The sequence below is a fragment of the Eleginops maclovinus genome, chromosome 18 (genome assembly GCF_036324505.1).
Source record: "Eleginops maclovinus isolate JMC-PN-2008 ecotype Puerto Natales chromosome 18, JC_Emac_rtc_rv5, whole genome shotgun sequence".
Lineage (NCBI taxonomy): Eukaryota > Metazoa > Chordata > Actinopteri > Perciformes > Eleginopidae > Eleginops > Eleginops maclovinus.
In genome coordinates this window covers 2,381,271-2,398,126 of record NC_086366.1, presented here as the reverse complement: position 1 = coordinate 2,398,126, position 16,856 = coordinate 2,381,271, and the positions used below count along the sequence as shown (strand labels likewise).

The 16,856-nt window shown below is 44.1% G+C and overlaps 1 protein-coding gene across 10 annotated transcripts in view; it reads left to right on the top strand.

Moving 5' to 3' along the window:
• The window catches only part of LOC134880257 (eukaryotic translation initiation factor 4 gamma 1-like), a 42,472-nt gene that overhangs the window by 16,639 nt on the left and 8,977 nt on the right, over window positions 1-16,856 (top strand). For 5 of the 10 annotated variants that reach the window (XM_063907062.1, XM_063907060.1, XM_063907058.1 and 2 more), the window contains 9 exons: window positions 4,215-4,357; window positions 10,009-10,101; window positions 11,387-11,456; window positions 12,038-13,012; window positions 13,170-13,258; window positions 13,653-13,851; window positions 14,501-14,634; window positions 14,846-15,013; window positions 15,797-16,204. In XM_063907062.1, the coding sequence (XP_063763132.1) occupies window positions 4,215-4,357; window positions 10,009-10,101; window positions 11,387-11,456; window positions 12,038-13,012; window positions 13,170-13,258; window positions 13,653-13,851; window positions 14,501-14,634; window positions 14,846-15,013; window positions 15,797-16,204 (2,279 nt within the window). Of the gene's footprint in view, window positions 1-414; window positions 558-933; window positions 954-4,214; window positions 4,358-8,859; window positions 9,113-10,008; window positions 10,102-11,386; window positions 11,457-12,037; window positions 13,013-13,169; window positions 13,259-13,652; window positions 13,852-14,500; window positions 14,635-14,845; window positions 15,014-15,796; window positions 16,205-16,856 lie in introns of those variants that run through there. The other 5 variants (XM_063907059.1, XM_063907057.1, XM_063907063.1 and 2 more) reach the window with 4 other exon arrangements.

Genomic DNA, 16,856 nt, shown 5'->3' with positions numbered 1-16,856 from the left:
CACACTGCTGGCAATGGTTGAAGGAAAATATCCTCTACTTTTAACTGGTTTTAGTCTGTTTAAAAACCTGCATATTTTTAGGGCTATAACGTAATAGTTATCTCACCAGTTCACTGTTTTTCCAAAAAGTGAAAGTCAGGGGAAGAATCATGGAGTAATTATTCAATTGTGATTGTTACAGTGCGGTTTGACGCCGGCGTTGTACTGAGCTTTAACAGTGCAACATGTATTTGCTGCAGGATCACATGCACATACTGTAAAGGCAGGGAGAGAGGAAGGTGGAAAAAAAAGGAAAAAAGAGTGAAGTGAAAGGCAGGGGAGGAATCAGGAAGGTCAGAGGGAGGAGCGACGGGGGAGACACGCTGGAAGAGGGAGGGCTGAGCGTTAAAAGAAGTCATTCTGAGAGGGCACCTGTAGAGAGGACAGGAAGGAGTCAGAGAGGGGGTTAGAAGAGAAACCCCCTCTCCTTTTTTCCGTCCAGTTTTTTCTTTGCATTCGGAAAAGGAATTCAGTCAGCATGGGGAACCGAGGGTCTCGAGAGCCGGAGGACTCTGAGGGTAGGTGTTGTCCACCTCCTCCCCTCTCCTTTTATTTCTCTCAATGTCTGCACTTTGTGAGTCATATCTCAAGTCTTTGGGACGCTGTCCAACAAAAGTCTCATACTGGCTTCTATTCTCCCTCTCCCTCTCTGTTTCTGTCTTCCCTCCCTTTCTCTCTCTCCTGCGCTCTCTTCCCCCCCAGCCGGTGTGGGTTTTTTGACTATATTTAGGCCGTGCTGCTGCCGCTGCTGGTCAACAATGCAGACTCAGTAATGTGAGTTAGAGTGAATGCAGAGGGGGAGAGCAGGAGCGAGGAGAGGCCTCTGAGGACTCTTTTTCTTTTCCTTTTTTCTTTAACCAGAGGCCATTTTTGAAAGTGGGCTGCAACTGGTTCTAGGCTGTAGCTGAGGCCAGGTAATGTCACTGAGTGCTGGACACTTTGGCTAAAACAGAGGAAACTTTGAATATTTTCTGGGTTTTTTGCCATGGTGGCAGCAGATGTATTGACCAGGTCTGAGGGGCCTACCTGTAGGGTCCTATATACAACTATTTTGGAGCAGCACCGTACTATACCTATTGCAGGGACCAGTAAGAAGGCCAGGTCATGCCACTGAGTGCTGGACAGTCGGGGTTAAAACAGAGGAAACTTTTATTTTTCTGGGTTTTTTTGTCATGGTCTGCGAGGCCTACCTTTAAGGTCTTAAATGTATCTGTTTTAGAGCTATAACTATTGCAGAGACCAGTAACACAAGCCAGGTCATGCCACATATAGGGTATAACTGAGGAAACGTGGATTGTTCTGGGTTTCGTTGGTCATGGTTGAAGAAGATTTATTGACAGGGCTGTGTCATGGTCTGAGGGGCCTACCTTTTAAGGTCTTAAATATTGAATATTTATATATATAGCTATTGCGTAGACCAGTAAGAAGGCCAGGTAATGTCACTGAGTGGTGGACAGTTTGGGTTATAACAGAGGAAACTTGGATTTCTCTGAGGTTTTGTCATGTTGGCAACACAGGTCTGTGTCATGGTCTGAGGGGCCTACCTGTAAGACCTTAAATATCAATAAAAATATATGAAATTGGGATTATTTTGTCCGATTAATCTATTGTCATATTGGAGGGAATAGGTGAAGCCCAGGAACAAGTCCAGGCGATATCACGGAGTGGTGGACAAGCTTTTAATGGAGAGTTTTACCCTCACTTGTGGAAACGTGGGATGGATTTTTCTGTCTCTTGCTCATGTTGACAGCAGATCTATCAACAGGGCTGTGTCATGGTCTGAGGGGCTTACCTGTAAGGTCTTACCTTTTAAGAACAATATATAAAATTGGGATTATTTTTGTCAGATTATTCAATTCTGACATTGTTTCGAAGGAATCTTCTGGTTCTTTTTGCACCAGTTTTCTCGTTTTCAGTGTAACATATCAAAATGTCTAAATGAAAATCGCAGCAAGACTTAGATCTGTCTTTAGAAAGAAGTCTGTAGTTGACTTTTTAGAAAGGTCTTTGCAGCAGCCCAGTATTTACAAAGAGTATAACGATCGTGGAGACCAGTAATAAGTCTAGGTAATATCACTGAGCATTGGACAGGCGTTTAGTGGAGAGTTATACCCTAACCTTTTCTGTTTCTTGGCTCATGTTGGCAGCATGTATTGACCAGACTGGAGTCTTTTGGTCAAAGGGTCTTGGGGCTTATCCATGAGGAACACGTGTCTAATTGCCATTATTCTATCTGATTAAAGGAATGTTGTGCATTGAAAAGAATGATCATTTGTGTTTACTTATAGTTGTTTTCATTGTAAAGTATATTTAAAAGTCTCTAGATGATTATTGTAGGAAGATCTCTGCTTAATCAGAATGGTGTTCGGCACATTTAGCCTTGGGATATCTCAATAGTCCATATTTTTGATGGCCTTATTAGCCTTGGAGCCTTTTTAGTGCAACGTCTTCTTCTGTAAACATTTGCACATGCAGCGTGTAGGGAGCTGTAGAGATTTGCACCGAAGCACACGTGTACAAAGCCAGTGGGAAAATGCAGAGGTGACGCAACGATGTCTCTTCAGTTACATAGGTGGGGTTCGTCTGTAGTGTTAGTCTGTCTCACTCCACTGTGAGGGTGTTTACAGACTTTGATATTAAAAGAGCGTGTTGAACATGTTTAATAATGATCTTCTCATAGTTACTTTCAGTCATATTACTAAGACTGCATGAAGACATGAGCTGTGTCACAATACCTTCTGATATTGGGGGATATTTTGTCCAAGAAGCAGTATTTTATCCTACTTGTATACTGTTTATTATGAAGCTCGTACGGTGGTATAGCTCAATATATTTGACCAATATCGATGATGTTGTGCTGTTGACCATTGATGCTTTGCAACAGTATTGTGGATCATGTGACTAAAAGCACACAGAACTAGAACGGTCTGTTTTTATTCAGAAAATGTCATGCATCCTTTAAAACCGGGAAGAGACAACTCTCTTATATCGAGATATGAAGCGTTCACCCTCAAACCAAAATGCAGATTTCCCCGTAAAATGTTAAAGTGATGCCAGGAAACAATCTCTCTCTGTGGGTCAGAAAGGGTTTACTGAGTCCAGAGATATGGAGATGGGGTCAGATGTCTGGTCAGACGGCAGAGACAGCTTACGGAGAATAAATAGGGGATGGATGTCCGGTGGGTCTGCCGGAGGACGAGTGGCAGGCAGCAGGCTGACACTGAGACTGAGATTTCTGATCCTTTCTGTTACTCTCCTTTTTTCTGGAGAGGAAGTAAAGGAACCGGAGCTCTGGATCTATTTGTTGTTGGAGGTGCGATATATGCAATATATAAAAGTCTCTAGAATCATTGAAAACATGCAACAGAGGCACACAATCCAGGACATGCCCCCAAAAATATTCAAAATAAGTTACCCCTGCAAGGTGTGGCTGCACAATTTGGGAAAAAACACTAAAATTGCGGCCATTTTTTTACCGTGTGGTTAAATGATTCACGACATTTGAGTCATTGGATCATGTTAGCATCTTTAATCTCATCCCCATTGAAACATGTATTAAAATGGTTATTTAGTTTAAAGAGGATCGGTACCAAGAAATGTGTTTCATTAAGTCTGTAGAAGCTGATTCGTAGGTCGAGATCTCTGCAGCTTCACTTCATTCAGAATTATACTTTAACGCATATTTGACCCTCGATATATTGGGTTTTGGGTGATTAAAAATGGACTTATCCTGCAGTCCTAGTGCAAGGGAAGTCTAAATTGTTGACGGGAATAATGTCAGGAGCCCAAATGAAAACATTGCTTATTCTAGATTTATGTAATCTAGAATTTTGGTGCATTTGAGGTATTTTAATGCTTAGTAACTAATGCCTTAAATCTGATACATCCTCATTTGGCAGTGAGTTCGTGCTCTGTAAATAAGTGCTCTTACATCACTGTAATGATATTATACCTTTACTGTGGACATTAAACTGCAGCTGTTGCCCTGCAAATCATCAAGAAATGGAACCATCATGCTTAAGATACACCTTTCCTAACTATAGCCCAACATTAGCGCTGTAATGCTGTTATGTAAACACTAACTGTGTGTGTGATGAGCTGTTTGTGTGGAGTTATGACTGCAGGATTAAGTCAGTATGTGTTGGTTTACATTGTTCTCTCTGCCTGATCCACAGCAGGGGCCTACTACCCCGCCCAGCCCCAGTTCAACACCCCGGTGCAGGCGGCGCCCGTGATTATAAACCAGGCTCCTCAACAGCAGCCACCTCCACCGCCGCAGCCCCAACAACACATCCCCTCCAAACGGGAACGTAAACAGGTAACACTACACTGAACATCTCTATAATAGCTTGTAGAGTGGTGCATGAATACCTTTAGCTTAGCTGTGAAGTCATGTGACCGTGCTGTAGTTCCTTTATAGCCCAACATTAGCCGCCTTTAGCTTAGTGGTGGTGACGTGAAGTCATGTGACCGTGCTGTAGTTCCTCTATAGCCCAACATTAGCCGCCTTTAGCTTAGTGGTGGTGACGTGAAGTCATGTGACCGTGCTGTAGTTCCTTTATAGCCCAACATTAGCCGCCTTTAGCTTAGCGGTGCTGACGTGAAGTCATGTGACCGTGCTGTAGTTCCTCTATAGCCCAACATTAGCCGCCTTTAGCTTAGCGGTGCTGACGTGAAGTCATGTGACCGTGCTGTAGTTCCTTTATAGCCCAACATTAGCCGCCTTTAGCTTAGCGGTGCTGACGTGAAGTCATGTGACCGTGCTGTAGTTCCTTTATAGCCCAACATTAGCCTTCTTTAGCTTAGCGGTGGAGACGTGAAGTCATGTGACCGTGCTGTAGTTCCTTTATAGCCAAACATTAGCCTCCTTTAGCTTAGCGGTGGTGACGTGAAGTCATGTGACCGTGCTGTAGTTCCTCTATAGCCCAACATTAGCCGCCTTTAGCTTAGCGGTGGAGACGTGAAGTCATGTGACCGTGCTGTAGTTCCTTTAGAGCCCAACATTAGCCGCCTTTAGCTTAGCGGTGGAGACGTGAAGTCATGTGACTGTGCTGTAGTTCCTTTATAGCCCAACATTAGCTTTTTACTTCTGTAGATTGCATGGTGCTTATAGACTTACATCTCATTAGCAGAATGAACTACCCTGCTAACCTAGAATGTGTCCTTTTATTTATTTAACATAGTGGAAACTTGCATGGACTGAAAACTGGTAACTCTCAGGTTCTAACAGGAACTAATATTTAAAGTTATCTAATCTTTGTTGTCTACTTAGAAAAAATGTAACCCCCTAACAGCTGCTGTGTGATAAACCCACACTTCCTCTGATATCCGAGTTTACATATTAGTCATAGTGCAGTCTCGGAGCCGAATCATAGTTTTGTTTTTGAGCGATCACTGCTGTGTTGTAGTTTATCCATGTTTGTCAGATACTGATGCATCCAGCTACAAATGTATATGATCATACATAGAAGAAAAATATAGCTGGAATCACCAAATAATATTTGTCAAATTGCAAAAAGCAGTGTATATATATATATAGTGAATTAATATGTTTTAAATGACAGATAAAAATAATAATACAAGATTTTTGCAAGTAACATATCCCAATAAAATAAAACAAGCAGAACATTTAATACAACTTAATTTGAAGTATAGTTATTTCAAACCTTAAAATATGTCCTCTGTGGGGGATGTCTCGCACAGGTCTTTATTTCAAACACCAACAAACAAATCCTTTACACTAATAATAATAGTGATGATGATGATGATGATGATGATGATGATAATGATAATAAACAAATCAAACATACAGTTTTTTATACAAGCAAGGTAACACAAAGTGATTCACAAACCAAAAATAAAACCAACACTAACCTCACTTCCTAGGTAATGGGGTGACATCTAACTTTGTGGTAGATGAAGACACTTGGTGCTAACAGAAGTCAATAAATACTGGATACTAAAGAATAAATACAATGAAACTCAATAAAACCCCAAATTAAAAGGATGTTTCTTGATTGGCTCTCAGCTCTTTTCTCCCCATTAATCCAATGAGCTCATCAGAGTCTTTGATCCGTCCGAAGATGACTCGGGGTCTCTCTGAACTCGGGGTCTCTCTGAACTCGGGGTCTCTCTGATCTCGGGGTCTCTCTGAACTCCGGGTTCGGGGTTTAGTTTACCGGTTGAAACGGAGAGTGTTGAACTTGACCTTAAGTCGCTGAAAGAGAAAGCGGCTGTACGACATCTTCCAGGTCCACAGTGTGTCTAGTGTTTCCCTGTTGCTCTGCAAGATGGCTCCGGCCCGGTATGTGGTAGCTCGCTGTGAACTCAAGCCCCAGTCTGTGCCTCTCGTGCAGCCATAGCTTTGCTGCTTAGATTTGGAGCAATCTATTTCTGTTTACAGACTCCTTGATAACCTCTTTTAACCAGCTAGAAGATCTTCAGTCATCTGCTATTTTATATCTGTTATTTCCCCTTCTTCATCTGTGCTAAAGTCTGAAATGTAAACATGAGGCACAGCCTCGAGCTGTTTGAACATGGCTCTGTTTGCCCAGGTCTCCTTCTTTGACCTCTTTTAATCAACTACCTTTGAGCTTTAGTCACAGTGGAAGTCAGACTGAAGGAAGATTTAGTACTTAATGGAGGGTGAAAAGCAAAAGATCTTTATCTAATTTCCCGAATCCAATGACTCCTCTGTCCTCTGTCCATCCCTTTATTCGATTACTGGGAAAATGCTGTTTGTGTCCAATGCTACACCGCTGCTGCGTTATGCTGAATTATACAAAAACAAACTAGTACAACTGAAGTTTAGGCAGCAAAATGTGTATTTTATCATCATCTTGATAGATCTGAACAACATTTAGGGATTTGTTATTTTGAACAACATCTGTACAAAGGGCACTTCTTGCACTGTCTTTAGTATTTAATGTCAAAACCAGTTTCTGCTAGCTTTGAGCTTCTGCCATGATTTGGATGGATCTTCATTTCTCTCCCAAGCTAATATTTCCTCTGTTGGACGAAACAAAACATCATTTCTAGTTTCAATTTAACAATCCTCATATATTAAGGCTTCGAGGATGATCCATTTCCAGGAATTAGCTTTAGGTTTCCAGTACTTTAGGCTGTGCGTGATGTCAGGTCCCTCTCGCTCGGTGACTCAGCTGCTTATCAGAGACTCTGGTCACCTAACGGTGGACTTCGGTCCCTTTCCATTGGTCCCCGCTGATGCTGTAACACTGGCTTCAAAGCCCTGTGCACAATCTGTCACATACCTGCATCCACACACACAACATAGAACTCCTCTTTACTTTATTGCCTCTTTGTTTAGTTTAGGGCTTGACACTTAAACACATCAACGGCAGGCTCCCATTGTGCAGGTGACTCTATGATGTCCGGGGGCCTTTGATATACGGTGAGCTTTTGATCGACGTCCACCGGAGATTCCTTACAGAACGCTTCTCTGGGACGTGTCCTGCTGAAACTAAGGCCATGGTGACCTAATGGAGAGAGAGTATTGGAGGTAGCTCTCCTTCCTCCCAGGATAATTGCTAGTTGTCGGAGTGACTCGTCGTGCCTCCAGGTATATTGGCATCGGGACAGATGTGTTTTGCAGCCAGTTAGGTTGTAGAGTTGCAGGTGATAGGCAGAGAGGACATGATGGGTCTTCTTCAGACCATTTGTTGAGGTTGTTTAAGAGTAGAAAGCATATAGTATGTGGCTCTGATGATGAAGTGATGCCTCACTTCATATCCCAATGGCCCCTCCAGATATTGAAATGATCATTGAGGGATTTTTGAGAGTCTGTGCCAAAAAAATGCGTTGCGTTGGTTAATATTCAGCTTTCTGCAATTTAAATATTGCACTTTTTGATGAAATTGTGATTAATTGTGCAACCCTGGTGAAGCTGTATCTGCTTTCCTCTAGTATGACCATTTTAATAAGGGCTGTCTTTTGGTTTTATGGTATGTAAAGCCATTTGTTAGCCTTGTTTTTAAGTACCACTAAAATTAGATTAGTTCCGATTCTCACATTGGAATTATTTTTTTGTCACAGCAGCATGTGAAAAGACATTGAAAGTGACTTAAAAATATTCAAAAATAGACGAATAAAATAGAAATAAATACGATCAGTGCAGAGCAAGTGTGAGGGCTTCTTTTTCTGTGACTTGTGATGGAATAAACCATTCAATTAAAACAGTTTAAAGCCTAAAACCGTCTTGATGTACATTTAAAATGGATAAATAATCATAAAATACATCCATTTATGGAGTTATAAACTCCAAGTGTGTTAGAAGGAAATGAAACGTGAGATGATAGTTTGTACCACTCCCAGAGTTTACTGCCACCATTTCCCCATTTTCTAACTAGCTGGTTGCACTCAAAAGTGTTTGCAAATTGCCCTCTTTTCTGCTCTGTGTGTCAGAGGAAAAAAACCCATGGGAGGGGGGGGGGGAGGGGAGGGGACTGGGGGGTGGTGGTGAAGGACATGTCAGCACATAGCTCAGCTCCACGTGGCCACCAATCTCCTCCCCCTTCTGAGCCGGAAGGGCTAACCAACCAGCCTTCCTTTGCTGCTGCTGCTGTGGCACCCCCCCCCCCCCCCCCCCTTCCTCTCAAAAAAGGGGGTGAGCTCTGAAAAAAATCATATCTGAGAAGCGCCCCGCAGGATGACAGGGCAAAGAATGAGCAAAAGGGGGAGTTTCTTCTGCTAGCTGCTGCTCATTTGATGGTTTCCCCCCTCCTACCCTTCACCTCACTCACTCCCCGGCCCCTTTAACTGTCTGTTAGCCTCTGTGGGAGGGGCTGCACATTCCAGTACCATAGCTTTACAAGGCCACTCGCTTTATCCTCTTTTTTTTTTTTCTTCCTCCCTGTTCTGCTCGGGGAGTTATTCAAGTAGCCAGCCAGCTAGCGTACTGACAGTCGGGCTAAGAGAGTGTGTGTGACTGTGTGTGTGTGTGAGAGCTATGCCGAGTTAAAACTTGTGGAGCTGCTTTGTGGAGTTTAAAGTCCAACCCATCGGGGGTCGGCTGGATCACCTACCCCAGCCCCAGGATGAGGGAGGCCCCGTTAAGGTTTGTAATGCTCAGACAGAGCAGGGGGTGGGGGTGGGGGAAGTGAAAGGTCAGCGAAGACGACGAGCAAATACTCTTAAAGTCCAAAAGTAGGCCTGTGAAACTTTTCCCAGTTGAATCACCGTCCAGAGGGTGTGTGTGTGTGTGTGTCTCGCTTGGTTTGAGCAACGCCTCATAGCATGACAGCTCTGTGTGTGTGTGTGTGTGTGAGAGGAAAGAGCAGAGCATGTGTTTGCAATGTAATGGCACTTCTTGTAATTGATTAGAGAGAGTGTGTGTGTGTAGGAAGGCCTGTCTGATTGTGCTTTAAAATCTTAAAAATCTGAGATAAATTTGCAGCCTTCGGGTGACAATCGGGCAGGAAGCACATTGTGTGCGGCCGAGGAATTTGCATAGCGTGTACAGTTTGGATTTCTGCGTGCCTCAGTGTTCACAATGTGAGAAATGTAGCTTTCATTGAATCCAGCCAGCGAGCATTCGCCAAAAAAAGGCTGACTTTGTAGGCGTTGCATCATGGGGACTCTTCTCTTACACGCTGCTGTCCTCACCCTGAACGATAGAACCCTTTCGCTCACGTCTGGGTGGATTTATTCTACGGTTTTTATCTGGAATAATCTGGATTTGAGTGAATTTCACCTCGAGTCATGTTGCTTTTGTTCCCTTTTTATGTGTGTATTGGTGGCTGCAGTTGACTGAGGCAGGTATTTTAAGTGTTACCCTGCAGATAGTATGTAATTTAAGGTGTCGTTTGTGCATTGGCAGGTTTATCTGTGAGGATTGAATGAAAATGTGCATTATGGGATTCACTTGCATGCTTCCCTGAATCATTTTAACCTCCTTCCTCTCTCATATGGATTATTTTCCACCTGTAACCATCGTCCTCTTTTCCTCCACAGATCAGAATAAGAGACCCTAACCAAGGAGGACGGGATATCACAGATGAGATTATGTCCGGGGGCCGCAGCGGCTCGACCCCAACCCCACCACAGGTGAGTTTTGATACGTGCTGACGCAGCAGGAACAGTAGCACACCGCTTCAGTTTCACTCTTATTTTTAGACGCATATATAAAAAGATTCAGGCAAATTGTAAAAATGAAGTTTAGTGAGATGGCTGAGGGCTGCACCATGTGCTTTCTATCTTTAGCACGAGGTCAGTTTGGAAGACTGTGATAGTACTAATTAATGAATGAGAATAACTAGAAAAATATAATTATCCATTTGTGTTCAGTTTCCATTCAGCTTTTCTCTCTTTTTGCACTACTTTATTTATCTTTTGCACCATGCATGTTGAGTTGTTGGAGGAGCACGCGACATAAGATTTTCATTGCCAACATATACGCTGTATCTGCTGTGCATATGACAAATAAAACCTTGAAACCTTGAAACCTAAAGACCAACAACATATTGGGATAAAGCTTCATATCGTAACACATATCTACACCGTGATTCTGACAGATAAGCACAATGCTGCGATGGAACTATGATTTATAGACCCCTATAAGCAAGATTCAGGCTGATTGTACATTTAAACTTGAGTGTAATGACTGAGTCGTAGCTTTATGTAGTAAATGGCGCTTAAATGTATTTTTCTACGGTGTATTTTGGGTTAAATGCTCGATTTATTCCCCGGATAATGTTGGAAATGAGTAATGTGTTGCATTTCATCAGGATTTTGATCTAATGTCGTCTTGATTATCAACAATACCTTCATTCTCAAACATTGAAAGATTCAGGCACATTATGAGCTTTAAGTGAATTGATTGACATGTTTCTCATACTTTCCTTAAGCTTTGTGAACTTGCATGACGACCACAAAAGACTGAAAGCACTCCTTAGTTTTCTTTAAAGCGCATTAGTAGAAAACGGCCCAAAATAACGTCATTTTATTCTCTGTTATTTCTAGCATTAAGCCAACAACACCAACACTTGACTTATCCAAAGTTTCAGCGTTACTGCAATATTCAAATGTAAAACCCTTAACCTTCCCTCCATTCTGCAGCCTCGGCGTAAACGTCAGCTCAGCCCTTCGTAGCGTTTAGATTTAAAGCATGACGGGGCTCGCCTGCGCTCCATATGTTACGGCTTTAGCAAGAATGCTGCAGATTTCCATTCCTCGACCACGCGTCACACTACAACCTGTCAAAACCACCGATCTGTGAGCCGCTCCGACACGTGATGCATAGATCCAGCAACGTGAATTTCCTCCTGAAACGTTAGTCGCGTCCTCACTGATGATGTCGTCCTGACTGTGTGTGTGTGTGTGTGTCCTCCAGTTATCAGACAGTCCGACGGTGCAGGCCAACGGTGAGAGCCTCACAGCTGCTGCAGCGCTGGTTAGACCTGGTGAGTTCATAGGGTCTTTTACAATTTCACAATCATTGTTTTAATATTGAAGTTATAACGAGAGCTGACAGGGCTGCAGCTGACAGATGTTTTCTGTAGTGGTTATTGGTCTATAAAATGTCAGAAAATAGTGAAAAATGTCCAAAAACACTCAAAAAGTCACTTTTATTTGCCCTCAAACTCTCCGTGAAGCAGCTGCATGTTATTTTTTGTACTTAAAACATATTTTAGTATCCATTTATCTGCAGATTAATTTCTATCTGTGTATCTGCACGAAACTGAGGCAGGTGTTTCAAGATTAGGTCACATTTTACAGTGGCATGTTGTTTTGTGCTGCGTTAGTCTGTAACTAAGAAGTATTCTCATTACTGATTCATCTGCCTGAGTTTCTAAATGGATCCATTAAATGTTTGGTGTATAAACTGTCAGAAAATTGTAGGAAAATGTCCATCCAGTTTCTACAAAGTGATGCGTTTAAATTCTTCTGACAGTCCAAAACCAAGAAACAGACTTAAATATGACAAACTATACATTTTAGAAATGAATGTAAAGTTTCAACCATCTTCTTTCTGACCCTCCAGATGACAGAGGGAGACCTACGCCCCCTCCTCCTTCAAAAACCCCAGAACTGGCTAAACCTGACCCCCTCCCCACAGAGTCTGCCTCCTCTGACACGAACACTACTCCCCCCGAACCCCCTCCACTCTCAGAAGAGCAGGACCTCCCCGTGGACACTCTCCCCCCCTCTCCTGCGCCGAGTGCCCCTGTTGTTGCAGACGTGATGGATGCTCCCGCGCCTGCCAGGGTCCCCGTCCCACCCCCACAGTCGGCGCCAGAGGTGCCCGCCTACCCTGCCCCCCTCCCCGACCCGATACGGTCTGCTGCAAAAACCAAGAAGGAGGAGGTGAAGCAGGAAGTGGAAGTTGTGCCTCCTTCCTCCACGAATGGTGTTGCTGAGGCGGAGCCGGAAAGGCCGTCAGTCGTGTTGCCCCCCACTCACCTGGAGGCCCCCCTGGAGTCTCCCATTGCACAACCAGAGGAGCTGCGCCTCCCCAACGGCCTCCCGCTGCCGGCCCCTCGAGATCCAGAGGTTCCCGCCGCCACCGCCTCCACGACAGAGCGAGACGACAGCCCCATCGCTGAGCCCGAGGTCCTGGAGCCCGAGGTCCTGGAGCCCGAGGTCCTCAAACCAGAGGTCCTCGAACCAGAGATCCTCGAAGTGATTGAGACCCCCATCCCTGTCACTCAGGCGCCCCTTCTCGAAGCCCCGCTCTCACCTCCTGTTGAACAGCCCCCAGCTGTCCAGGAGACTCGGGCTGAACCGGTCGTCATGGAAGAGGAGGCGCCCGTCGAGCCTGAAGAGGAAGTCCCGCCTACTCCTGTCGAGGTCGTTGAAGACTCCCCGGTGCCCGATCCCGCAGAGAAGCTCCCCGAAGAAGCTGACAGTGTTGAAGAGATGGCGCCGACTCCTCCCCCTCCCGCAGCAGAGGAGCGGGAGGACACCCCCCCTCCGCCTCAGACGCTCCCCCCTGCCCTGGTAGAAACTACTATGCAAGGTGAGTTCATGGGATGCACCAAGAATGACAATTTAGAGACGAGACGAGACTCCCCCCTCTGGTCAAATCCTCCCAAATGACAGACCAACTTCACATTTTTTTATAATTAAAGACGATGTGGTATGATCTGAGGCTGATGGTGTGTTCCTTCCTTCAGCTGCTGTGTCTGTGCCAAAGAAGAAGAGGAAGATGAAGGATCTGAACAAAAAGGAGGCAGTGGGCGACCTCCTCGATGCCTTTAAAGAGGTGTGTGCAGGAATGCAGTTAATGATTAATTTACAGGCCTTTACATCCTGTTTTGATCACTAAAGTTACCCTCATTTCATGCTAAAGGACTTATTTTGACTTAAGGAGGTCCTTTATACGAGTCTTTGTAAAGAAATTCAGTTGGCCGATGTGTCGCCTAAATTTACTCATCGATAAGTCAACAACATGAGTCGACTAAGAATTTCTTTGGACACGGATGACCCTAAACACTTCAACCTGTGCTACTTTGAAATCTTGGACATGTTTTGTTGCATGATATTATTTATTATTGATAAATAAAAGATCATGTTTGACCGGAATTTCTCGCATTTGTCCGGGTGATTGGCATCGTCTGATTTTGAGACATCTGACCTCTCTCTCTTCTTTGCACCAGGAGCAGGTAGTGGTTCCTCCTGAGCCTGAACCAGCCCCGGCCCCCGTCCCAGAGGCGAAGCCCGCCGTCGTCTCCCCTCCGGCCCCGGAGGAGGCGGATATGACCTGGGAGGACAAGGAGGACAAAGAGGGCAAGCAGGACGCTGAGAACATCAAGCCGAGTCCCACCAACCCTGACAAGAAGTACCAGTTCAAAGAGGGTGGGTCTCCGAGTGAGAGATAAGGTCTCAGCTCAAGGTTCAGACTCCGCTACGCTCGTGTTTGCTTTGATAACACCAGGGAGTGGCGTGACATCTGACTGTTCAGTGGAAAACGATAGTTACGTGATGGCAGAGAATGATGTTTGAGTGAGAGGCTCAAGAAGAAGAAGATTAATGAAAGGAATTTAAGTTCAGCTCTTCTGTGGCTGCATAACTTCAGAAAATGTCCAAATTTGGTTTGAGATTTTTAAAATAAACATTCAAATAAAAACAAAGGACTGCTCTATGGGATGTGTTGGTTAAAAGTATGCCTGTTTAATTAACTCACCATGCACTGTATTCAACATTAGCTCTTCCATCACAGTACAGATTATTTGCCAGCATCCCATTAAATAAAAATCCAGTGAAATGAAAACCATTTCTCACAAATAGGTTATTAAAACATGATGTGAGTTGTTGCAATTTTTAACATCAATCTTTCGTCAATAAATGTTGATTTTTGAAATGTTAAATGCTCAGGAGTATTTGGAGACATTTGGAGTCTGAAACAGTCTTTAGCTGCAGCTGTGCAGACCAATCTATTGGTTTCAGTCCTAGTTGCAGATGCTTTCAATAAACTAATGTTCTCTGTTCTGGTTTCTCTTTGTAGAAAACTGGAAGCCGATCGACCCGGAGCTGAAGAAGCACTACGACCGAGAGTTTCTTCTGGGCTTCCAGTTCATGTCCGCCAGCATGAACAAGCCCGAAGGTCTGCCAGCCATCAGTGACGTCGTCCTGGACAAGGTGCAAACCCCTCACTCTTATTACATCTACACAACGTATCAGATAGGAATGGGAATCTATTCTCTAACTGGAGATAAAGACACCGTATTTTTGAACTGGCAGCCTGTTTATTATCTCAATGTGGCTGAGAACATACAAACACAAGTAGTTTACAGCATTCATCCTTAGAGAGAGTCTGACTAAAGTTTGTGTTTACTTTCTTTCTCTCCAGGCTAACAAGGCCCCTCTGCGCCAACTGGACCCCAGTCGTCTAACGGGGATGAACTGCGGCCCCGACTTCACACCTTCCTTCGCCAACCTGGGCAGGCCTGGCATGGGAGGAGGAGGAGGCGGTGGCGGAGGTGGTGGTGGTGGAGGAGGTGGAGGAGGAAGAGGACCAGTAAGTTTTCTTAATGTGATCCAAGAAAATGTTGTAGTATGGTTGCACGATTATGAAAAAAGTTCCTACTGCGATTAATTTTGGCAGATTCAGTTAGGACGTAGTAATAATTATTGTCGTTCTGATTTCCAAATATAAAACGATGACCATAGTGTGTTGTGTTTGTAACACATTTGTTCAACTAAGTATGTAGATTTAGATTTCTAAACAGGAGTATTATTTTGCAGGTCCACAGCACTCATTTTAACTGGTGGTGTCAATTTTACTTGTGTATTTGTAGGCGATACAACAAATACGTTAGTGTTGTTGCAATAAAGAAATGCATGACAGACTAGTATGAGAAGGAAGAGAAAGCGGAAAAGATAATCAGATGTTTGTTTCTGAACAAGATTTCTGAATGATTGGCCTGAAGTCTCAAGACGCTGTGATTCCCGTTTGAATTATAGGTGTGTCTTAATGATGTCCAGTAAATGCAAAATCTGCCCTTTTCTTTCATTTTCCCGGCCATGCCATTCTTGTCCAAACATTTGCTCTATAATTACAGCAGGGAGTTGAGTTCAAACTTGTTAATGTGATTATTTTGGGTGCATTTCTTTCTAACGTGTTGATGTTTCTGGATGTGTAGTGAGAGATAACGCGTTACTGTTGAAATCCTTATACTTAGCCATCAACAAATATTTTGCACCCTGCAGTTTGAGTAGTGCTCTAGTCCATATTGCGACTCTGAGGGATTGTAATCTTTGTCTCCTGTGAAATGAAATAAAAATATCCGTCTCCCCTCAGCCTCCTGGGATGGGTATGGGTGTGGGCGGTCCTCGCCGCTCTCAGCAGATGCAGCGCGACAAGCCGAGGAAGATCTTCACCACCATGTCGCTGAGTGACGACGTGCAGCTGAACAAGGCGGAGAAGGCGTGGAAACCTTCGACCAAGAAAACCCGCGTGGAGGCGGTGGAGGCGGCGGCGACGAGCGACACGGAGCAGGAGAAGACCCAGGAGCTGTTCAAGAGCGTCCGCAGCATCCTCAACAAACTCACTCCTCAGAAGTTTCAGCAGCTCATGAAGATGGTGACCGAGCTGACTATCGACACAGAGGAGAGGTTGAAAGGAGTCATCGATCTGACCTTCGAGAAGGCCATCGCTGAGCCTAACTTCTCCGTCGCCTACGCCAACATGTGCCGCTGCCTCATGGGGGTAAGTGGTGCCAAGGGTTGTTGTGAGGATGTTCACTTCCACACAAAGCCCAACGGTGTTGCTATGATATTTGTTTCATCAAAGCATGAAACACCTTTCCTTTTTATGATAGTCTGACCCTGTGGTCTTTCAAGTTGCATGCGTCTCATCGGCAGCTCTGCAGTGGCTTTCTGTTGCTATGACAACAAATAACAGACTTAAATATTGGCTTAACTTTCTGCTGCACCTCTCCGCTCAACCTCGATATAAGATGGACACATGTGTGACTGTGACACTGAATTAGATTTTTTATAAATATTTCTTCACCTCTTATACGTGTGACATTAAACTACGACTACATCCTCGCACATTTCTCTGCAGGTGGCTCATTTTGAGTTTCTGTCCCCTCCGAAAACTGACCAAAGACAGAAAAGTTACGGGAATAAAATAGAGATTTGTTTTCTGCGTAGCCAGATTAATTTGCTTCCACTTCCAACTGTGCTTGCTTACCTTTAGGCTGGATATAGGGGGTGGGGAACGAGCAAACAATAAAGGATCTGTGCATTCAAATATGCATTGTATAAATATATTTATCATGTGTGTATATGAGCTTCCACACAAATTTGAGGCGGCAAAATTACTCTTTTGATATTAACCAGGGAAAAAAAGTCAT